At 50.3% G+C, this 23621-nt stretch overlaps 1 protein-coding gene across 5 annotated transcripts in view; it reads left to right on the top strand.

Annotated features, from left to right (window-relative positions):
• The window catches only part of DVL3 (dishevelled segment polarity protein 3), a 33429-nt gene extending 17922 nt beyond the window's left edge, over nt 1-15507 (top strand). Inside the window, exons 2-17 of one of the 5 annotated variants that reach the window (XM_061348704.1) lie at nt 3232-3301; nt 6819-6940; nt 7329-7435; nt 7982-8117; nt 8380-8473; nt 8885-8954; nt 9247-9386; nt 9582-9658; nt 10748-10815; nt 11177-11227; nt 11350-11499; nt 12325-12456; nt 12701-12868; nt 13488-13700; nt 13986-14384; nt 14825-15507. In XM_061348704.1, the coding sequence (XP_061204688.1) occupies nt 3232-3301; nt 6819-6940; nt 7329-7435; nt 7982-8117; nt 8380-8473; nt 8885-8954; nt 9247-9386; nt 9582-9658; nt 10748-10815; nt 11177-11227; nt 11350-11499; nt 12325-12456; nt 12701-12868; nt 13488-13700; nt 13986-14384; nt 14825-14856 (2029 nt within the window). In that variant the 3' untranslated portion in view covers nt 14857-15507. Of the gene's footprint in view, nt 1-3231; nt 3302-3608; nt 3713-6818; nt 6941-7328; nt 7436-7981; nt 8118-8379; nt 8474-8884; nt 8955-9246; nt 9387-9581; nt 9659-10747; nt 10816-11176; nt 11228-11349; nt 11500-12324; nt 12457-12700; nt 12869-13487; nt 13701-13985; nt 14582-14824 lie in introns of those variants that run through there. The other 4 variants (XM_061348708.1, XM_061348706.1, XM_061348705.1 and 1 more) reach the window with 4 other exon arrangements.
• Nucleotides 15508-23621: the final 8114 nt, after the last annotated feature.

The following is a 23621-nucleotide window of genomic DNA, read 5'->3' as shown; positions in this document are numbered from 1 at the left end:
CATGGCAACATGCTGCCTTTCACCCCACAGGACAGCCGTTTGCTGAGCGTGTGTGACACTGGAGTAACCAGTGTGGCTGGCAGGGTGGAGGGAGCCTGCTTCCTGGCCTTTGGTCTCCAGGCCCTGTTCATCTGCCTTTTGCTGATGCCTTGTGAGTGTTGGCGAGCCGTGCTGCCCAGTTCTCAGTGCCAGTTTGGGCAGCTGTTGGCGCAGCAGGTAGTACAGAGTACCTGTTTCTCCAAGCTCCAGTGTGCTGGGACTCGATGGCAGTGCCTGGACAGCCCAGCAGTCTGGGGCAATGGGTCACAGCTCCTCATCCCACGCTTGCATCCTCTTTGATTCTTCCTGAGCTGGGGACTGGCCTGAGGACCCTTCAGAGCTGTTGATGGGATCCCACCTCTGTGTACTCTGTTAATTACTTACAAGCTGCTACTTCTTAATATATTACCTCCCTTGGTTTCACATTTGTTCTTTTGTTGTTTGTCTGTTGGATTCTGTCCCCAACCCACCCCACCCCCAAAATAAATTATTCACTGGTTTTTTAAAGGGCAGTAGATGTCAAGCTACCTTAGGTATAGCTTGGAAGGGGAAATTAATATCACAAACTACTTGTAAGATATTTTTGTATTAAAGAAGAGTACTTAAAATGTCATTGAGTAGAAAGAAAATGAGCTTGTTAAAGCCATTTTACCATTAAATTCGATTTATCAAAGGTGGTATTAATTGAGTCCAGTGAATTAACTTTTTTTGATTGCATACTCAGTGTGGAAGTGATATGGTGCCAGTGATATATAAAATAGAATAAAATTTCTCTCTAAAGAAAAATGATGTTTTTACTGTTGGGAGGGAAAATTATCAGTAGTCCCTCCGTTATGATGACTGATAATAATGTATCTGTTTTTGTAATGCAGGAACATGACATTCTGGCACAACTGTAAAGCTTGAAGTGATGTTGAAATGTTATGTAGGTGATTAAAAAGCAACAGTAACATTTGGGAAGCAGTATGTTTAATGTCTTGCACTTTCATCTATTAGAAATCTCTGGCATAGGTTGTGATTCTTTCAGATCGTTACAGAGAGGTTTATATTATGTATTTATTTATAGAGAAGCAAAGTGGTGGAAATATGTCTGCTGGAAATGCAATACAGCAGAGAGAAAACAGTCTAGGAGGTGCCTGGAGCGTGTGGAAGATAACTTCCTGACACAGCTGGCAAGGGCATCAACTAGGGAAGATGCCAACTGGACCTGTTTGTGAGCAGAGAAGGAGTTGTGGGTGATGTGGTGGTTGGAGGCCATCTTGGGCACAGTGATGACAAAAAGAGAGTTTCAGATTCTCCTGAGCTGGGAGATGGAGACAGGGACAGGAAGAGAATTAAGCCCCTGTAATCTAAGGGGAAATGCAGTGAGTGACCTGCTATACAACTTAGATACACACAAGTCTATGGGGCTAGATGGAATCCAGCCAAGGGTACTAAGGAGGTTGGCAGAAGTGCTCACCAAGCCACTTCCTATCATTTATCAGCAGTCCTGGCACAGTGGGGAGGTCACAGCTGACTGGAAGTTAGCAGATGTGATGCCTGGCTACAAGAAGGGCTGGAAGGAAGATCCAGGGAACTGCAGGCCTGTCAGTCTGACCTCAGCGCTGGGGAGGGTTATGGCACAGATCATCTTGAGTGCCTTCATGGGGTATGTGCAGGACAGCCAGATGATGAGGCCCAGTCAGCATAGGTTTATGAAAGGCCCTGCTTGACTAACCTGATCTCCTTCGATGACACGTTCACCTGCTTAGTAGGTAAGGGAAAGGCTGTGGATGTTGTCTACCTGCAGTTAAGTAAAGCCTTTGACATCATTTCCCTCAGCACTCTCCTGGAGAAACTGGCTGCTCATGGCTTGGGTGGGTGTACTGTTCTCTGGGTAAAAACCAGCTGGGTAGAGAAGCCCAAAGAGTGGTAGTGGATGGAGTTAAATCCAGTTGGTGGCCAGTCACAAGTGGTGTTCCCACCACTTAGCACTTGGGCCAGTTCTGTTTAATACCTGTATTGATCTGGATGAGGGAATCGAGTGCACCTTCAGTAAATCTGCAGATGACACCAAGCTGGGTGGGAGCGTTGATCTGCTGGAGGGTAGGAAGGCTCTGCAGAGGGATCTGGGCAGGCTGGATCAATGGGCTGTGGCCAATGGTATGAGGTTCAACAAGGCAAAGAGCTGGGTCCTGCCCCTGGGTCATAACAATGGGGTCTCAACCCCATGTAATGCTGCAGGCTTGGGTAAAAGTGGCTGGAAAGCTGCTTGGTGGAAAAGGACCTGCGGGTGCTGACTGACAACGAACATGAGCCAGCTTGTGCCCAGGCAGCCAAGAAGGCCAATGGCATCCTGGCCTGTATCAGAAACAGTGTGGCCAGCAGGGCCAGGGCAGTGATCATCCCCTGTACTTGGCATTGGTGAGGCCACAGCTCAAATCCTGTGTTCACTTTTGTGCCCCTCACTACAAGAAGGACATTGAAGTGCTGGAGGTGGGTCCAAAGAAGGGCAACAAAGCTGGTGAAGGGTCTGGAGAACAAGTCTGATGAGGAGCAGCTGAGGGAACTGGGGGTGTTCAGCCTGGAGAAAAGGGAGGCTCAGGGGGAACGTTATTGCTCTGTACAACTACCTGACGGGAGGTTGTAACAAGGTGGGTGTCAATCTCTTCTCCCAAGCAATAGGGCAAGAGAAAAGAACACAAGTTACAACAGGGAAGGTTTAGATTGGATATTAGGAAAAATTCCTTTACTGAAATGGTTGTCAAGCACTGGAACAGGCTGTGCAGGGGGTGGTGGAGTCATCACCCCTGGAGGTATTTAAAAGACATATAGGTATGGCACCGGAAGACATGGTTTAGTGGTGGACTTGGTAGTGTTGGGTTAATGGTTGGACTTGGTGGTGGTCTTAAAGGTATTTTCCAACCTAAATGATGCTATGATTCTGTGATATGCTCTGATTTTTTTTTTCTTTATTGGAACAGCTGGATGCAAACCGGAAAGCCTGTTTCTCCCTCATCGTCTCTCCAGCCTGCCAATCATAGCTGTGGGCATAGAAAGCTGTAGCCCAGCAGTAGGAGGGAGCTGCTATTTCTTCCCCTACCCAATCTCCAAGCCTGGGCTGCCTGTTGTTGGGTGCAAACACCTGCCTGGGAAAGTCTTCTTTTCTTATGTCCTAGACCCAGCTCTGACTGCTTCCTCTCCCCTCTACAGGGTGGTGAAAGAAGAGATCTCTGATGACAATGCCAAGCTTCCCTGCTTCAATGGCCGGGTGGTGTCTTGGGTAAGCAAGCCTGTTGCTTCAGTATCTCACTGCCTGTTTCTCCCCTCTGAAAACTACTGTTTGGTTGCACTGTGCCAAGTGAGGCACGGGGACTACTACATACTGTCGGTGTGCTGAGTGCTAATGAAGCTGATGAGCTGGATTACCACGCTCCAGCCCCTCATCTGGAGAGGGGCTGCATGGTGCTGGGTCCCCTGTGCCAGGGGAGATGCAGGATGCCTCTGTGGAGAGCTCACGGTAACCGATGGTTGGCAGAGGTGGTGATCCCGGCCTGTCTGCAGCGTAACCCATGTGCCCCTATGGCAGGGTCAGCTTTCCAAGAAAAGTTCTGCTCCGGTGCCTGGCGCAAAGGGCTTAAGTGACTTTAGTGCTGGTGAAGTGGACTGGATTTGACTGACCTGAAGACTAAAGGTACTGCCTGGGCAGCTGCAGGACAAGCTTCTCCCTCTGTGCCGTGCCATGCACATGCTCTGTCCCCTGCCCGCATGCCTCCCTCTGTGTCCAAGGGGATCCTCTGTTTGTGGGGGGAGAGGGTATTCAGTCTCTGTAGTCCATTATCCCTTTCCCCCTTCTGCAGAGCTGCAGTTTATGCTGATGAGAAAGCATGTATCTACACCAGAAGAAGCAAGAGGCTGCCAAATAATCCCCTAAACAGTGAAAATCCTCAGCAAATTAGACTGAATCAGACCTAATGCTTCTTCTAGCACTTGCATCAAACAGCTAGGCCCCAGACTGGGGGCCATGAAGTGACTGTGTTTCAGGAGGGAGGGCAGGGTTGGTGGGACCAAGTGGCTGGGCACCCTGCTGCTGCTCAGGCTCCTGCTGGGGTGCCGGCAGCACGCAGCATAGTGTCCTGCCTGGGCGCCTGGGAGGAGAGGGTGCCACGTCTCCGCACAAAGAGCCATAGCCCTGGCAAGTGGATGCCTGCTACCCTCCTTCTAGTGGTTATCAGGTCCTTCCGAAACAGCCTCCATCCCCACTGCTGCTCCATCTGCCCTGTTGCATCTCCTCACCTTTCCCTTTCCTTTGCCTTTTTTTTCCCCACCTGCCTTATGGGGAGTCCCAAAGTCTCTGAGCCCTTTCCATTGCTCTTTTTTCACCTGGCGTGCTTTTCCATGTGGTCCATGCATCCACGTAGCTGCTGGCTTACCTTGTAGCAGCTCTCTGGTTGCTCCATGTGAGTGGCACAGCTTTGTTTTGGCTGTCTGGTGTAAACAAGGTACCATGCTGCTGCTCTGGTGTGCCGGCTCCTTGTGGGGAGGTTATGCCTTCAGTTAGCGCTGACTGGTCCTGGCTTTTACGCATGAAGGGTGACAGCAGTCTTGGAGACCTTTACATACAGCAAATGATCCCTTTTTCTATCTCTGCTGATAGTCTCCTTGTCCATGGGTGGTTGGGGGGCTGAGGGGTAAAGGGGGATACTTGCTTTGCTGCTTCTGCCAGACAGCCAGCTGGGATGAGGCTATTTTAGGGACTTGGTACTAATTTTAGCTACAGGGAAAGACAGGAGCTTGGATGCAAATGACTATTTCCTGACAGTGCAAGAAGCAGGAAAAGAGCAGGGTGCTTATCAAAACCTTCCCTGGAGGAAATCTCAGCCCCGGGAGTCTTAGAGGAAGGCAGCATCAGTCCCCCTGCTCAAGATTCCATCTCTCCTTCTCACTGCTATTTGACAGCTGCCTATGGCTAGTTTGGTCTGTCCAGGTCTATTTTCATGGTTTTGCCTTGAATTCTTTGAGCATAGAGCATTATGTGTCTTTTCCCTGGACAGTGTTGGCCAGCATCTCTTCTCCCCTGTGCTCCCAGGCAGTGGCTGCCAGAGCAGGGATGTTGCCCGCAGGGAGTGGGATGTGTCTTGGGAAGATAAGTCACCAGGAAGGTGCTGGAAGCAGAGCTGGGCATGTGCCTGGGGCTTTCTGGAGAGAGGAAAGCCCAGCAAGTGTGAAACAGGAGCTGCTTAGACAGTTGTGAGAGCAGGAGCTGTTGGGCTTGTCCTGGGGCTTGTGGGACGGGCTCTGCAGCTTTTGACACCCCAGGGTGCCCTCTGCCCTGTCTGCTGCATTGGCTGTGGGTTTTTCAGGGCTGCTCTGTCTTCCTTGCCCCAGCTGCATCTCTGTCTCTGTTCCCAGTGCCCCCTGGCAGCAGACCTCTCTCCCCCTGCCCTAATGATGGCCTGTGAGGTACACACACCCACCTCCCTTTATCATGGTTTCCTCAGTTCTTGAAGGTGGGTTCATCCCAGTGATGCTGGGAAGCACTCAAGACCTGTGTAAATGGGCTGTGTCTCCAGCACCTGGCTTGGCATCTGCTTCTGTCTACATGCAGATGTGGTCACCTCACCAGCAAGCAGTAGAGCTGCCTCTGCATTTGTACTGGGTGTTAAGGTTTGTGGAGCATTCAGCTCCTTTACAGCCTGTGTTTCATGATCCTTCTACCCTGATCCCCAGTGGGGCATCCCCCACCTCTGATACATTTGACCTCTCCTGTGATGGCTAATGGCTTGGCAGTTGGTTCGGGCAGACAGCCTGAGACTTCACCTCTGTTCTGGTGTCCCCACCTCCCTGGACTGGCTGCAGGCTGACCCACAGCCTCTTTTGTGTGGGGCACTGGGCCCTGTGGTCCCTCCCTGACACTGGGAGAGAATCAACCATCCTACTTGTCCATGCTGTGCAGGGGACAGGCGTGGGGCAGATGTGGAAGCGTGTTGGAAGTGAGGAGAAAGCAGACCTGGATAGGGAGCGATGTTGGTGAAACCACTTTCCATTGGTTTCCTTTGAGCTGTCCTCTTTTTCATACCACTGGTGAGCCCATTCTTCCCAGAAGAGGCTCCACCTCATTCCTGGAGCCCTGAAGTTGGTGGCTTATCTTGGATCCAGAGGCACAGATGTAGGTGTGGCTGGGCTGTACCAACGCATGGCTGGTATAGAGTTCCTGGGGTTTGACCCTTGAATTTCTGCACTGGGGAAGGAAGCTGTTGAGTCTCCCAGAGGTTGGCTGGAGGTTGTGCCCAAGACAGTTAACTGGGCACAACCTGAATGTTTGTGAAGTATGTGTGGAAGGCAGAAAATGTTGGGAGTCTATTTCAAAGCTGGTCTCAGTCCTGAGCTGGTAAAATTGAGAAAAGGAATGACTGGTAGCAGCCTCTTTTGATGTAAGAACAACTAGGGAAATCCATTCCTTCCTACAGGACGTGTGCTAAAGGTTACCTGAGTGGGAAAATTGTGTGGTATGAGTGTGCAGATGATGTCAGAGTCTCCAAGCAGGGCTGTCAGCCACCCAGATTCACTGCTGGGTCAGGAATTCCTGAGCCACAAATAGCCGGTGTCTGGGAAGGCTTTGAGGGGGAATGTTGCTACATGCTTGGCCTGTTCCATACCTGCTCCTGGGCATCTGCTGTTGTCTGCTGTCAGAGAGGAGATCTTGGGCCAGGCAGGCTTTTGGCCAGCTCGTCTGGCCACTCTTGTAAACGTTTTCCCAGTGCCTCAGCCATTTCATTGTCTGTCTCTCATTCTTCCAGCTGGTGTCTGCAGAGGGTTCCCATTCAGATGCTGGCTCAGTCTGTGCTGATAACCAGACAGAGCTGCCACCTTCTATGGAGCGCACAGGAGGAATTGGAGACTCCAGGCCTCCCTCTTTCCAGTAAGTTACCTGGACGCCTATCCTGATTTCTGAGGGACTCAAAGTGACTGCTGTAAATCCAGATCAGAGTCTGGGACACTCCTACCCAAATTGGCAGCTAAAGGGGAGGAGGATGGGGCTGGGAGCAGATTTGAAGTAGAGCTTTGTTATTCAACAAGTAAGGACATGCTGAAAACAGTGCAGGGAAGTTGGCAAAGAGCTGGCACAGCTTCCTCCCGTCCCTTGCCCTGCACTCGTAGATGTGCTGTGGTTGTTCTCCCCACTTCCGCTCCTGTCCCTCAAGAAGTAGTTGGCTGATGGCTGGAGGATAGCACTGGCCAGCACAGAGGTAGAGAGCCTGTTTAAGTTGTTCCTGATGGATGTATTTGTTCCTTTTATCTCGTTGCAGCCCTAACACTGGGGGGAGTCGAGAAAATTTGGACAATGAGACAGAGACGGACTCAGTGGTGTCATCCCAAAGGGAACGACCCCGTCGGACAGATGGGCCTGAGCATGGTGAGTGTTGGTAACATAGCAAGAGCTCTGCAGGGCATGGCTAGGTCATGGCTCCAGCCATGGGGCAGTGCTCTCTGCTCTGCAGAACCATCCCAGCTTAGAAGGACTGTTCAGTGATCTGAGGCCATAGCCTCACACTGAAGGCAGAAACTTAACACATATCTTGGGTCAGAGCTTCATGTTGAAACCTCTGGGGGCAAAGGCAGCAGTGCTTCAGTCCTTGACTGAAAAGCAGAGTGTGCTGTAGCTTTACCACTCCATGCTGCAATTTGCTCTGCAAGGAAACAGATGCAAGTCTTCCATGAGTTTAGCAGCATTGTTCCTAAGTGGCTCATCAGCCCCTTGCCCATTCTGTAGTGATAGAAGAGGTATTCCACAGAAGATGGATCTGATCCCAGAGTGGACTCAGAAGACTCAGATCTGGCTAACACAGATGGGATTTTCTGATGGGCAGATTCACGTTGAGAAGTTTGCTATGAGTCTTGTGTAGGAGAAGCGGTTTCCCTGTGGCCTGTCTCAAGCACACAGTGTCTTGTCTTTTCATAGCGCCCAGGGTGAATGGGACTGCAAAGGGAGAGCGGCGCCGAGATCTGGGCGGGTATGAGAGCTCCTCCACGCTCATGAGCAGCGAGCTGGAGACCACCAGCTTCTTCGATTCAGATGAAGATGACTCCACCAGCAGGTAGGAGAGCTTGGGTCCTAGAGGAGCACTAGCTTCCCCCTGCATCCCAGCACAGAGAGATGTGTCCTTGTAGAGCACAGTAATCCTGGGATTCAGGGTCCTTGCTCAAGTCTCACCCAGCACCCCCCTCTGCTAACCCTAACCCTCTAAAGACATGTTCTCCCCCTGCAGTCCTCTATTCCCTGTGCCATTTCTGTGGCTCTCTTGCTGCCAGAGCCACCACCCTGGCAGCAGCAGATCTGACTCTTGCTTTTGCCTCTAGATTTAGCAGTTCGACAGAGCAAAGCAGTGCTTCTCGTCTAATGAGGAGACACAAGCGACGCCGGCGGAAACAGAAGGCTCCACGCATTGAGCGGGTACTGAGGGGCTGGGTATCCTGGGGAAGGGCAGTGCAGGGCAAGGTGGGCTGGCTGGTGGGTCTCTCCACTCAGTGCTTCAGGGATGGTCAGGGATTCCGTTGTGTTTGCTGTAGGCAGAGATGGGGACAGGTGGTGTCCAAGTGCTGAGACCCAATGAAGTACTGTAAACCTTTCCCAGGCCAATGTAGCCTTGAAATCTGGGACTGCAAATCTTGTCCTGGCTTTGCAGAGGTCATAAGGACAGTGGCTGGTGCCCTGTAGCTCTAAAGCTCCCAGCATAAGGTTGGAATTGTGGGTGATGGCTGTGGTGCCACAGGGAGTGTCAGAGCACAGAGTGAAGGGAGCTGGGGCACTGGGAATGTTACTGAGGCACAGGAGGTCATCTCGTGTTTCACCTATGTTTTGCAGTCATCGTCCTTCAGCAGTATCACAGACTCCACCATGTCCCTGAACATCATCACAGTCACACTGAACATGGGTGAGTAGGGGGTGTGCGTGGACCCTGCGATCCTTACAGAGCAAGCCTGGGTGGTGAAGGGGGAAGTCGGGAGGACTCGAAGAGAGTGCATGCGGGGAGGGGTGAGAAGATGGATTCTGTAGGAAAGTGGCTTGTCTTGAAGCACTGTTCTCTCAAGTGTTTCTGTGTCCCAGGACATTTCTTTGGACAGGGGTGCAAATGACCATCATTAGCATGTGGGTTGTCTGAGGTTGGGGCTGCTTGTGCCTTCTGCTTGATGGTGTCTTACTTCTTTCTCTTCCCATCCCTACAGAGAAATACAACTTCCTGGGCATTTCTATTGTGGGACAGAGCAATGTGCATGGAGATGGAGGCATTTATATTGGCTCTATCATGAAGGGCGGCGCTGTAGCAGCTGATGGCAGGATTGAGCCAGGAGACATGCTCTTGCAGGTACTTCACACCCACAATACCATCTTTGGGCCTGGGAAAACAATAAGAAAAGACCCAGAAGTCTCCCTGCGCACTTTGGCAAGCTAAACCCAGGAAGCTGTGCTTGGAAGGGGGAAGCTGAGTCACTGCTGAGCTGAGTGGGGAGCTCAGCCTCTGATCACATCTCAGAGACTCACCTCTTTTCATTGTTTGCAGGTAAATGACATCAACTTTGAGAACATGAGCAACGATGATGCCGTGCGGGTGCTGAGGGAGATTGTGCATAAGCCCGGGTAAGTATTTGGGGTGTTTCTTACTTCCATGGGCAGCTGTACAGTGTGTGCATGGGGTGTGCGAGTGATGTCTTCCAGTCACCTCTGCCAGTGGCTCTGCAGGAGCTCAGAACTTAACATTTTTGGTGTTGCTTTGATTTCTGGGTTTTCATGCCTAGAGCAAAAATTGCAGCCAGCAGAATGGTGGTGAATTGGGGTCTGTGCCCCTCTTTTTTGTGGGGATACCGTGTCACTAGGGGCATCAGCAACCCTCAGCAGCATTGCATCATTTTGTTCGTACTGCTAAGGAGATCCAGAGCTGGAGAGGGACAAGGGCACTTGGGGGTGCTGGTCGATGAGAAAATGAACATGAGCCGGCTTCAGTGTGCACTTGCAGCCCAGAAAGCCAACCGTATCCTGGGCTGCATCAAAAGGAGTGTGACCAGCAGGTCAAAGGAGGTGATCCTGACCCTTTATTCTGCTCTTGTGAGACCTCACTTGGAGTATTGTGTGCAGTTCTGGTGTCCTCAACATAAAAAGGACATGGATCTGTTGGAACAAGTCCAGAGGAGGGCCACGAGGATGATCAGGGGACTGGAGCATCTCCCATATGAAGATAGGCTGAGAAAGTTGGGGCTGTTCAGCCTGGAGAAGGCTGCGTGGAGACCTCATAGCAGCCTTCCAGTATCTGAAGGGGGCCTATAGGGGTGCTGGGGATGGACTCTTCATTAGGGACTGTAGTGGTAGGACAAGGGGTAATGGGTTAAAACTTAAACAGGGGAAGTTTAGATTGGATATAAGGAGGAAATTCTTTCCTGTTAGGGTAGTGAGGCACTGGAATAGGTTGTCCAGGGAGGTTGTGAATGCTTCATCCCTGGCAGTGTTGAAGGCCAGGTTGGATGAGGCCTTGGGTAATACGGTTTAGAGCGAGGTGCCCCCCATGGCAGGGGGGTTGGAACTAGATGATCTTAAGGTCCTTTCCAACCCTAACTATTCTAAGATTCTGTGATTCTCCCTGTCTTGCAGGAGAGAGCCAGCATACAGCATCACCCATCACACAGAGGTTTGTGCCACTGGGCTCTTGTTCTAATTCTTGCTTTTTTGTTACAGGCCCATCACCCTGACAGTGGCCAAGTGCTGGGACCCCAGCCCCCGTGGCTGCTTCTCGTTACCAAGGAGTAAGTGGATAGCTGACCCACCCTTAATGCTGGTACCCAGCTCATGTGAGAGCCCTGCCTTAAGCACTTGATTGGTTGTCGTCTTGTTCCTCCCCTGTGTGTGTGACGCCATGTGGCACTGAATTGGGGTTTGGTGGGTTTTCAGCTCTCCTATTAGGAGGCTGCTATGTCCTGTTCTCAGGCCAAAATGCCCATAAGCCCAGCCCTCCTTCCCACATCACGCTGGGGACGCGTTTCACTGGGGCAGGGGGGTCACTTGCTCGGGGCGCCAGAGGAAAGAGAAACCCCTGCCTTGAGCCATAGGGGGATCTCTCCCTCTGCACCTGTCCTGCTGACCCTCCCTCTCTTCTTTCTCTCCCAGTTGCTCCCCAGCGGATCTGGGCTGGGCCAGACTCTCCATGCTCCGATCCGGGTGAGTCCCGGCAGATGCTGGGAATAGAATGGGCTGTGCTTGAGTCCCTGTCCCTCCCCAGAGGCTGATTTGATAAAGGGATAATTTCTTATAGCTGCTGACTGACTCTTTCTTCAATGCAGGTGAGCCCATTCGGCCCATTGACCCGGCAGCCTGGGTGTCTCACACAGCAGCGATGACCGGCACCTACCCAGCGTACGGTATGAGTCCATCCATGAGCACAATCACTTCCACCAGCTCCTCCATCACCAGCTCCATACCAGAGACTGAACGTAAGTCCTTGTGCCTCCGTGCTCCACCCACTGCACAGCTTCCTCGCCTCCACTGTGCCGTAAAGGGAGCAATACATCTGCTTGGGGACAGCTGGGTCGGGCAAGATCTGCCCTGCCAAGAGACTAGGAGGGAGGCAGCTCTCACCAGGCAGGCACTTGGATCAGCGGAGTTCTGCCTGGGTGAATTAATACCACATTTTTCAGCCTTCTATGTAAGGAGAGTAGAAGAGCTTGGGTATAGTCTGGGAGCTGTGGCAGGTGCAGAAGAAAGGTTCAAAGCAGTCAGGGGTTAGCAGCTATGAGTGTGAGGCCAGAGGGATTCAGCTTGTCCCTGGAGCAGTTGCCCTTCCAGACTGCAGATAGGGCAAGATGGAGGGGCAAATTGATTTGCAGTGTGGCAGGATCCTGCTGAACACGGGGTTCTTCAGGTTCTTTTCTGAAGATCTCTGGCAATTCTGGTATAGAGAGCCCTGAAGCAAGGGTCTGGGAAGCTCAGATGGGGCAAAAAGCCAGGAGTTTGTTGTTTGTTTGTGAGGAACAGAGAATTCTCTTGCTGTGTGGCGTGGGCTCAACTGGCAGCCTTTGGATCTCAGCTGCTTGGGACTGTCTGGAAGGAAGGAGACTCTGGCCTGGGTTTTGCACAAAAGGAAATGGCTAATGTGAAGGATAACAGTGGAAGACTGGGAGTTACACAGCATGTGCCTCAAGGCTCTCTGCAATGTATTGTTCCCTTGTCATTCCTCCTTTGTGTGATGCTTCCATGCAGCCCTGTTGTCTTTTCTGTCCTCTCTCACCTCTGCCTCCCTTCCTTCATCCACACCGCAGGCCTCGATGACTTTCACCTGTCCATCCACAGTGACATGGCCACCATTGTCAAAGCCATGGCCTCACCAGAGTCAGGCCTGGAGGTGCGTGACCGCATGTGGCTGAAGATCACCATCCCCAATGCCTTCATTGGTAAGAGACTGTGCTGCCTACAGCCGAGGCTGGGACTGGGAAATGGGTGGCCTGTTTTCCAAGCAGATGCCAAGGGAGCATCTCTGTCACCATAAACTGTTGACCCAGCCAGTCACAAATTGAACCTTCAGCTGTGCAGTCCCTTTTCAACTTCTGGCCCGCTTTGTCTTGGTTCCAGTGGGGCCTGCTGCCTCAAGGGCCACTGTCTTTCTCTTGCTGTATTTAACTCAGTGTTTGGTGGCAGGTTCGGATGTGGTGGATTGGCTCTATCACCATGTGGAGGGCTTTACAGACCGTCGTGAATCCCGCAAATATGCCAGCTATCTGCTGAAGGCTGGCTATATCCGACATACCGTCAACAAGATCACCTTCTCAGAGCAGTGTTACTACATCTTCGGGGACCTCTGTGGAAGTATGACACTTGGCATGGGTGGGAGGGAGAGGATGGGGGAGTAGAGGTCCTACAGAGCCCTGCTGACACAATGGGGACGTAGCTACATCTGTTGCCATCAGGCTGGGCCCCTTGTTCTACAGACACTGTTAGAGAGTGATAAAGAATTTCCCAGCTTCTTGGTCGTACTGTTGCGGTGGTGAAGTTGGAAGCAGCGTTCACAGCATCACCCACTATGTGATCTTTTCTTCCAGGCAGCCCTAGCAGAGTCTTAGTCTGTACCAACTGTCTTCAGGCTCTGAAATTCCAGTGGTGGCAAGGGGGTGGTGTTCAGACAACTGGGTTCTGCTTGAATAAGAGGGATGGAGGAAGTAATTGACAGGGTGAGCTGCAGCTCTGATGTGGTCCTTTACCACCAAGCTGGTCTCTGTGTTAGACTGGCAGCTTGGACTTGCACAGCCTGGTTGTTGCTCAACCAGGAAGCACAAATGGATACACTGACAAGCAGGGAGAGTGCCAGCTTTTTGTGTCTCCTTGTGAGCCCCATCCATGTCCACGAGCAAGAATGGACAGGGAATTTCTTGATTACATGGGGTTGTCTTTCTGCTTGGATTAACCACTTTTCTCTGCTTTCTTGCAGACATGGCTAATCTATCTCTTCACAATCATGATGGTTCCAGCGGTGCCTCTGATCAGGACACTTTGGCTCCGCTCCCGCACCCAGGAGCCGCACCCTGGCCTATGGCTTTCCCATACCAGTATCCACCTCCTCATCCATACAACCCCCACCCCGGCTTCCCTGATCCAGGATACAGCTATGGAGGAGGCAGTGCAGGCAGCCAGCACAGTGAAGGTGAGTGAAAAGAACTAAAATATGCCTGCAGGTGGGCAGATGCCCTGTTCAGTACAGGGAAACAGCAGGAAAAGGCAAGAACTTGCTTAGGCAAGGCCATAGCTGTGTGGGGTGCCAGGGCAAAAATGGTCGTAGAACTTGGAACTAAAAAAAAACCTGAGAGCATGGACAGTGCTGGTAGATAGCTGTGCTGCAGCATGCTCTAGTCCTCTCTTGGCTAGAGGAGCATCCTTTCTTCATGACTTGTCTGAGCTGTCACCTAACCTTGCCTTGTGCTCATTGCAGGGAGCCGGAGCAGCGGTTCCAATCGCAGTGGCAGTGAGAGAAGGAAGGAGAGAGAGAAGACTGGGGAGTCCAAGTCAGGCGGCAGCGGTAGTGAGTCGGACCACACCACAAGGAGCAGCATGCGGCGTGAGCGCGCAGCCAGCGAGCGCTCGGTGCCAGCCAGCCAGCACAGCCAGCGCAGCCAGCACTCACTGGCTCACAGCATCCGCAGCCACCACAGCCAGCAGTCGTATGGGCCGCCCGGTCTCCCGCCTCTCTTCAGCCCCCCCATGTTGCTGATGCCTCCACCACCTTCAGCCATGGGGCCCCCTGGGGCACCGCCAGGCCGTGACCTGGCCTCTGTGCCCCCTGAACTGACAGCCAGTAGACAGTCCTTCCGAATGGCTATGGGCAACCCCAGTGAGTTCTTTGTGGATGTAATGTGAAGCGCCCATCCCTTGTCTGTCTGCTGCCCTCTTTTCCTCCCTCCATCCCCGTTGTTTGTCTCCTAGGACCAGCCCTGGCTTCACCCCTTGGTTTTTTGGTTTGGTTTTGTTTTTCCCTTTATTCCTTTTCGTTACCAAGACAAGAAAAGAAATAAACGAACTAAACCTTGATTCTAATCCCACCTTGAGCAGGGTGGATGGGCCTGGCAGGCCTGCTGGATGCCACAGCCCCTCCTGCCACCAGACTTGTGTATTGCCGATGGTAATTCCCTCCTGCTGTCCTCTCTAACGCCATTAATCCGCATCCGTCCCAGCGCCCTGTGCTGCTTGCCCGTGTGTCACTGCTGCCTCGGTCTTCCCACCCTAAACATCTCTTCTTTCTTTTCACCCTTTTGTGTTTCTTCTGTCAAGCAGCAAAGAATTACGGGGTGTTTGACTTTCTGTGAGCCTGCCGCCCGTGGGGGGGAGAGCTGGAGCGTGGCGTGGCCCGACAGGAGGACACGGAGCTCCAGGGGCGCTGGGCACGCGTGGCGCTGAAGATGGCTTCTTTCCTCCCCCTTGCGAAGACACCCTGCCCTTCCTGCAGCCCTGTGAGGGGAGCAGGGACCAGCCTTCCATATGCGTGTCAAACCCCCTTGTAGCTGCCTTTCGGCTAATGCATGAATGTTGCAGGGCTTCAGTGCCTCCGGGCAGTGGAGAGATGCTGCCGCTTCCCTCTTGCCTTCCTTCTCTTGCGCACACGCTGGGGCAGGTCCAGGCCTGGCCCAGCCTCATTGCAGGACCCTTTTTCACCTTGCCCCTGTCTTGAGGCTGTAGCTCTGCATTCATCCCGGAGCTGTGGTTGGTGCCTGTGCACGTCCTGCACAACTCAGGGCCCTACGCTTGCCCTTGGCTACTTGGAGTGGTTCAAGGGCAGAATTCTGACCCCTCCAGCCGCTCTTTGCCCTCCTGACTGTGACGTGCTGTTGCCTGTCCCGTTTGTAGGGGCTCTCCAATGCCTGGGGCTGGCAGCTACAGCTGTGGCCTTCTCCTTCCTGCTGTTGAGCAATGTGACATCTTTAGGGGCCAGCATGGATGTAGAGGGGCACAGCTGTTTTGCTGTCATGCTTTGGGAAAAACAGAATGTTCCCTGTATGTACCCTATGAAGTATATATGAGTCTGCCTCCCCTTTTTCTCAGTACCACGTGTGCTGTTGGCCTGGCTGGCGGGAGGGACAAGGCTCTGGATCTGATCTGGGATGGCCTGGCTCGTTCCAGAGTGTGAATTGTTCCTGGTGGCAGCACGAGCTCTCCAGGGAGGGAGGCAGCAGCTTGGGCTGTACCTCTGACCTCAGGCCCTTCAGATATGCTGGGACACTTGAACCAGTTTGCTCCAGTGCTCCCTACCCTTTTCTTCCTCTTCTGGGTACTCAAGAGATATGCCCTGGGTTGGGGGCATCCCCCTTCCCATGTCCAGGGCCAAGCACGGTACAGTACAGACACCCTCCACCCTCTCCTGCGACTGCGCTGTGGCTTTCTCTGCAGGTGTTGCCTCCATTTGTCCTTCCTGTGTTTGCAGTTTTTAGATGCTGGAGATTAAATGTATTTTACTCCTCAGGGTCTGTGTTGCGCCTGTAACACTTCTGCCAACTCTCGCGTGCCATCGGTTCATCTTTCTGTGACCCCTAAAGCCTCTCCTTCCTGTCATCCTGCCCGTAGCTGTGCTGTGCCATCCATCTATTGCTGAAATCCGTGCAAATACCCTCTCCATCTAGGAGGGCAGGTTAGAAAGCTGACATTACGGTACAGAGGGGATCGCTCTGCCTATCGTTCACACCGAGAAGGGACAGTTTACAACTGACATAAATTATTACATGTATATTTATTTGTCATTCTTCAGAGTGCCCACCCAATTCCCTTTACTCGTTGCATATGATAATCTGGGTATATAAGGCTGTGGCACAGGCGCTGTGAATTCTAGGAGTGGTCTTCGGGTGCTGTTTCAAGATAAATACCCACACTCATTTTACTCCTTTGTGAAAATCTGTTATTGAAGGACATTGGGATACTTGTTTAGTCTCGCCAGTTAACTGTATGTACTTGTTTGAGCAAATTCGTGAGCCTGAGAGGTTTCTTTAGCTGTTTTCTCTTGCAGCTGTTCACCTATTTCTCAGGCCTTATTGAAAGGAGGAGTGCTAACACCCATTTAAAGGAAGACATCTGGTCTTCCTGTTGCTTCCTTATCTTGAGAGTCCCTGTAGCCTTGTCCATGATTATGTCTCTATACACAATGGAACACTTGTTTAATTAGGTATTAATTCTGCCATTTGGAAGTATTAGCTATGTCTCGAATTACTTCCACAACTGTTTTTCTGTTCCCCTCTTTGCACATCCTGTACAAACACTGACTATTAAAATTGCGACTATTATCATAGTAGGATAGCGAACCATTCCTTTAGGGACCGCACTCAAAAGGATTGCAAAATTTTGTTTAACGGGTTATTTTCGGTAGAATATATCACTGCCTGTTTGTCTGCAGCCTTGTTCGTTGTCCAGAAGTAGGATGCATTTGTTGCTTCCAGTGCTTTAGTCACATTTTAAAAATGCTCTAAGACTTGAGATCTATGACTTAAATCTATGAGAGATTTAAGGGAATGATACCCCATGGGATAGGTTCTCCTGCAGCATGAAGGATAGGTAAGCAGTGTCTAGTTAAATAATGTAGTTTTCCACCCCCTTTACCAATTCCAGGATCAAGTTCTCTCTTGGTTAGCTCACTGAACAGGCCTCTGCAAATAGAAATTAAGTGATCCTAGTCAGTATCTGGTCTGCTTTAGGCGAGTTGGTCCTGTGGCTTTGGTGGCCCTTTCTGGTGTCAGTGAGGGTTTGACCCAACTGTAATGAACCCACGTGTCTACTCCCTGCACTTTGACACCAGTGTTTGTTGTGAGCAATACCAGGTATGGCCCCTTCTGCTTTCTTGAAGGGGTTCTTTGGTCCAAGTTTTGACGTCAATGCAGTCTCAGGGCTGCTATTTATGAGCAGTAATGTCCAAAATCGTGGGTGCCACCAATACAATATACCTGTGGAGAGAGGACAACACCTTCTATGGGGACATAATGTATTCCGTTAGATACTGATCTCCAATAATCTGTTCATTTACTTTCTGTGATTTGATGTGGTTGCCTATATAATATTTCATATGGGCTTAATTTTTCTTTTGACACCAGTCTAACAAGGCCAGAGGTAACTCATCTGGTCATTTCGGATATGATTCCTGGCAAATCTTACTGATTTGTTTCTTTAAACTCTGGTTGATTCTTTCTACTTTCCCACTAGACTGGGGTCTCCAAGGGGTATGCAAATCTCACTTTATCGGTACTACCTTGCACAGATTTTGTACAACTTCGGCAATGAAATGTGAACCCCAGTCAGATGACATTGCTGTAGGTACCCCAAACCTTGGAATTATTTATTTTAATAACATTTTTATTACTTCTCTGGCCTTACTGGTGTGACAAGGGAAAGCCTCCAGGCAACCAGAAAACACATCTACTAGTCCCAGTATATACCTGAGCCTGTTTTGCCACAGCAACTCTGTAAAATCTACTTGCCTGTAGTGTCCCAGACAATTGCCTTTCTTTGTTATTCCAGGTGGCTGTCTTTTAGCAGGGTAAGAATTGTTTCATAAACAAAGTTTGCACTTCTTTACAAAACCTTTTCTAATTCTCACCATTCACCACTCACAACTTGGAGTTTTAAAGCCTCAGTCATTGATTCTGTTCCCCAGTGAGTTGCCTGCTGTTTTTCCTCAGCTGTTTTTCTTGTATGAGGCTGAGGAATTATTACTAGCCTGTTTGGTATGAGCCACCATCCTTCATTGTTCTTCTTGGCTCCTAATAGACTTGCCAGTTTCTCATTCTCTGATATCTTGGAACTTCATTATGCAAGCACTTATGAGGCAATATTAATGAATGGTCCAGGCCAGCAGCTTCTTTGCCTGTTTTGTCAGCAAGGCAGTTGCCATTATTCACTGGAGTATTACCTAATTGATATGCCTTGCAATGCATTATTGCTCCTTTCTGGGGTAGCTGGACTCCTTTTAGCAATTCCTGTATTATTTGTCCATATTATAGGGAACCACTGAGAAATTAACAATCCCCTTTCCTTCCATATGGCCTAATGGGCATGAACAAAGAGCAAATGTTGACTGTCTACATGTGAATGGTTTTACCTTCTGACAGTGCCAGAGCTCTCAGTAGTGTGATCAGCTTGGCTTTCTGCACTGATGCGTGGGGGCCAGGCCTTTGCCCTCTATTACCTCATGTTGGGTTACCAAGCGTATCCTGCTTTCTGATTTCCATTTTTCATGAAGCTGCTACTACCCACAAACAGCTCCCCAGTCCATTGTCCTCTGGGGGGGTATCTTGTAGGTTGGTATTAGTGGAATATACCTGCACTCAATAGTCTGTAAACAGTTGTGAGCTCTCCTGCTTCTGGATCGGTTGTCAAAAACACTGCTGGGTTCAAAAGGTTAGTTATTTCAATTCTGCATCCTTCTGTTCCAAAAGCACGGCCTGCTTGGGGAAAGCCAATGTCTGCTTCTCTGTTCCAGGACGGTTGTTACCATGTGAGGTACAAATACAGTCAATTTTTGTCCCAAAGTATTCAATAAAATTTTCTATTAAAGGCTCTAGTCCTTTCCTTGCTTTCAGTTTTATAGGATATTGTTTCTGTCTTACCAGCCTGGCGTTTGGTTTCAGATGAATAGTTACTGGTTCCATATTTTGTGATCAGCCCAGGACTCCAGCAGCCAATACCCATGGAGTGACTGCATTCTCTGCTGCTTCTGGTATATCCAGCTCAGTGGCTGGTTTCTGTAACATACAAACCTGGGCCTCCACAGCCTTTTCCTCAGGGATATGTATCTGGATTTTAATTTCCTTAAACATAATTTGTGCATGTAATTTACTCAGTATATCCCTATCCAGTAATGGCAGAGGGCATTCACTCATGTAAGGAAATTGATAGGTCAACATCCGTTTGCCTATTTCAAAGGTTGAAAGAAAGGCCGGTTTTCTTTCTGCCCTATGGCACCAATGACTGAAGCTGTTTGTTTGCTTCATTGTCCTTTGCCAAGTATTCATAACAGAATAGGTAGCTCCTGTATCTACAAGGAATTTTACCTTATAATTTCCCAGCCTAACTAACTGAGGGCTCTGTTGGGGAGGGTTTTGAATCTTCCCCCACTCCTCCTTAGTCTTCATCTAAAATCATCGGTTTTGCCACCTGTCTGGACATTTCACTAAATCCTTAGTGTCTATTTTTACTGTGAGGGCATTCCCTCTGTTCACAAATTGCACACTGATCCTCCTCTAAGTGAACCCATGCAGTCTGTTCACAAACATTTCATGTAATCTTTCCCTCCGACCCTTCCCTCATGGGCTGTTCCCCCCTTTCCTGGTTTCCTGTGTGATAGCTACAGCCAACAATTTTCCTTCCTTTCCCTCTTCCTTTCAACAACCTCTCTGTTATTGTACACTTTCCAGGTGGTCTCCAGCAGTTCATTGACAGACCAAGAATCTGTCCCTTCTAGCTTTTGCAGCTGGCATTTAATGTCTGGATTTGATTGTCCAATAAAAATACAAGATAACTGTGCTGCTGCATCTTTTTCAGGCTCCATAGTGTACTTCCTAGCCGTTGCCATATGTCTTTAGTGAAAAGCAGACTGAAACTCAGTCTATCCCCTTTCCCCTGTACTATGTGATACAGTGTTGACCAGTTCTTTGCGTTAGGAATCACGTTTCATTCCAAACAAACTTAGCTGTTGGTACCAGGTTAATAAATACCTCTGGGTCTGAGTATCTGGATTCCACTTAGGGTCGGTGGAAGGAAAGTGGTCGTCCACTGACCCCTGCTGGGCCCCCTGCACAAGGACTCTTTCTGCCTCTTGCTTTTGCCAGCACCGCACTTCTGTCATCGTACGTCACTAAAGTATCCAGCATTACCTGTAAATTATTCCAATCTGGATCTTTTGTTCTAATAATCCTCTCCATTACTTTCTCAGGATCTTCCCTATAGGTCTTGGTTAACGTTTCCCAGGCTCGTACATCGTAAATGGCACCTTCATAGTCACCAGTCCCTTCACCGCTACTCCCTGGTGTAAGGAGCTTGAATGTTTAGGGGAGCACCTCTCCTTGTTTGCCTCGCGATGGGGCTAAAGCTTTCACTTCCAGCATAGTGGCTTCCTTCCCCCTCTGAGCCTGAATCTGCCCCCGACCCTTGTTTCCTTTGCCCTGTTCTGCCTTCTTGCCCAACCCATAATTCCACATCCTCTTCTTCCTGCTTATATTTAATACACCGCCTACCAATACTACATGCAGAACTTCTCTTGAGTGGTTTCTTCTTACCCTTTTCCAATGCTAATAACATGACTAGATGATCTTTTGAGGTCCCTTCCAATCTCTAACCTACTGTGATAACATGGTGTCTTTACATATACGCATACATTCCTGTCACAAATCGGAACTGTTCTGCAAATCAAAGAATAAATTCATCCCATTTTCCCTTCCTTTGGCGAAACAGCATCCATTGCAAAATCGTATCACAATCAACAGTCCCATTAACAGGCCATTTCTCCTGACCTTCTAACTTATAGTGGCCACCAGTGATTACAACATTCAATGAGCAATTCGGGCCCCCTTCTCCCAAGGATTGTGAAGATTGTCATGCACCCATTATGATGCCCAAAATGCCAAAAACTGATCTGTACTTTGGGGACCCCTGTAGGAGCGTATGCCTTTACCCAATGCTGGCAGCAAACCTGTAAAAACCCTTCTAGCCCAGCACTGTGTATTATCACCAAGAGCAACTTATGTGCAGGCAAAACCTTAAAGTACCCTCTTTACCTGTCTCCCAGAAGGAAAGCTGCAGAGTATTCCCCACACCACGGAACAGGAAAATCTCCACAAAAAAACTTTGGTGTATGCTGGAGCTCTGGCAATTCCTCTGATGTGCTGGAATCCTGACACAGGTTCCTATCTGGGTCACCAAAAACTGTCACCAAAATCTGGGGAATAATCTCTCTATCCAGAAGGACAGGTTAGAAGGCCAACATTGCTTTATTACGGTATCAGGTGCAGGGGGGATCGTTCTACCTATTGTTCACACCAAGAAGGGACAGTTTACAGGTTATATAAATCTGTTATATACATAACTACTGTCATTCCACAACGTGCCCACCAGAATACCATTACTCATTGCATATGGTAATCTAGGCAGAGAAGGCTGCAGCAAAGGCACTGTGAATTCAAGGGGTGGTCTTTAGGGGTTGTGGTGGTGATTTCAAGAGAAATACTGTTACTCATTTTACCCTGTTGTGGAAATCCATTATTGAAGGACATTGGGATACTTGTTTAGTCTCACCAATTAACTGTAAGTTCTTGTTTGGGCAAATTCATGACCCTGAGAGGTTTCTTTAGCTGTTTTCTCTTGCAGCTGTTCACCTATTTCTCAGGCCTTATCAAAAGGAGGAAGGCCCACATCCATTTAAAGGAAGACATCTGGTCTTCTTGTTGCTTCCTTATCTTGAGAGTCCCTGTAGCCTTGTCCGTGACTATGTCTCTATACACAATGGGATACTTGTCTAATTCAGTATCACATTTCTTGTATGGGCCGCCCGGCGTCCCCCCTCTCTTCAGCCCCCCCATGTTGCTGATGCCTCCACCACCTTCAGCCATGGGGCCCCCTGGGGCACCGCCAGGCCGTGACCTGGCCTCTGTGCCCCCTGAACTGACAGCCAGTAGACAGTCCTTCCAAATGGCTATGGGCAACCCCAGTGAGTTCTTTGTGGATGTAATGTGAAGCGCCCATCCCTTGTCTGTCTGCTGCCCTCTTTTCCTCCCTCCATCCCCATTGTTTGTCTCCTAGGACCAGCCCTGGCTTCCCCCCTTGGTTTTTTGGTTTGGTTTGGTTTGGTTTTTCCCTTTATTCCTTTTCGTTACCAAGACAAGAAAAGAAATAAACGAACTAAACCTTGATTCTAATCCCACCTTGAGCAGGGTGGATGGGCCTGGCAGGCCTGCTGGGTGCCACAGCCCCTCCTGCCACCAGACTTGTGTATTGCCGATGGTAATTCCCTCCTGCTGTCCTCTCTAACGCCATTAATCCGCATCCGTCCCAGCGCCCTGTGCTGCTTGCCCGTGTGTCACTGCTGCCTCGGTCTTCCCACCCTAAACATCTCTTCTTTCTTTTCACCCTTTTGTGTTTCTTCTGTCAAGCAGCAAAGAATTACGGGGTGTTTGACTTTCTGTGAGCCTGCCGCCCGTGGGGGGGAGAGCTGGAGCGTGGCGTGGCCCGACAGGAGGACACGGAGCTCCAGGGGCGCTGGGCACGCGTGGCGCTGAAGATGGCTTCTTTCCTCCCCCTTGCGAAGACACCCTGCCCTTCCTGCAGCCCTGTGAGGGGAGCAGGGACCAGCCTTCCATATGCGTGTCAAACCCCCTTGTAGCTGCCTTTCGGCTAATGCATGGATGTTGCAGGGCTTCAATGCCTCCGGGCAGTGGAGAGATGCTGCCGCTTCCCTCTTGCCTTCCTTCTCTTGCGCACACGTTGGGGCAGGTCCAGGCCTGGCCCAGCCTCATCGCAGGACCCTCTTTCACCTTGCCCCTGTCTTGAGGCTGTAGCTCTGCATTCATCCCGGAGCTGTGGTTGGTGCCTGTGCACGTCCTGCACAACTCAGGGCCCTACACTTGCCCTTGGCTACTTGAAGTGGTTCAAGGGCAGAATTCTGACCCCTCCAGCCGCTCTTTGCCCTCCTGACTGTGAAGTGCTGTTGCCTGTCCCGTTTGTAGGGGCTCTCCAATGCCTGGGGCTGGCAGGTACAGCTGTGGCCTTCTCCTTCCTGCTGTCGAGCAATGTGACATCTTTAGGGGCCAGCATGGAAGAAGATGGCTCCACTCCCTCAGGGCTCTGAACTGAACCTGGTGGCAACAGAACCTCAGGGAGGGAGATTGCATCCTGGACTGAGGCCTCTGAGCTCAGGGCCTGCATATGTTCCCAGGGCCAAGCACGGTACAGTACAGACACCCTCCACCCTCTCCTGCTGCCACACTGTGGATTTCTCTGCAGGTGTTGCCTCCATTTGTCCTTCCTGTGTTTGCAGTTTTTAGATGCTGGAGATTAAATGTATTTTATCCCTCTGGGGTCTGTGTTACGCTTGTAACACCTCTGC

Source organism: Neopsephotus bourkii, unplaced genomic scaffold (genome assembly GCF_033783945.1).
Source record: "Neopsephotus bourkii isolate Nb327-2 ecotype Australia unplaced genomic scaffold, CSIRO-AGI_Nbou_v1 NB_369, whole genome shotgun sequence".
Lineage (NCBI taxonomy): Eukaryota > Metazoa > Chordata > Aves > Psittaciformes > Psittacidae > Neopsephotus > Neopsephotus bourkii.
The sequence above is the reverse complement of the archived record's forward strand: the minus strand, read 5'-3'. Positions and strand labels throughout refer to the sequence as shown.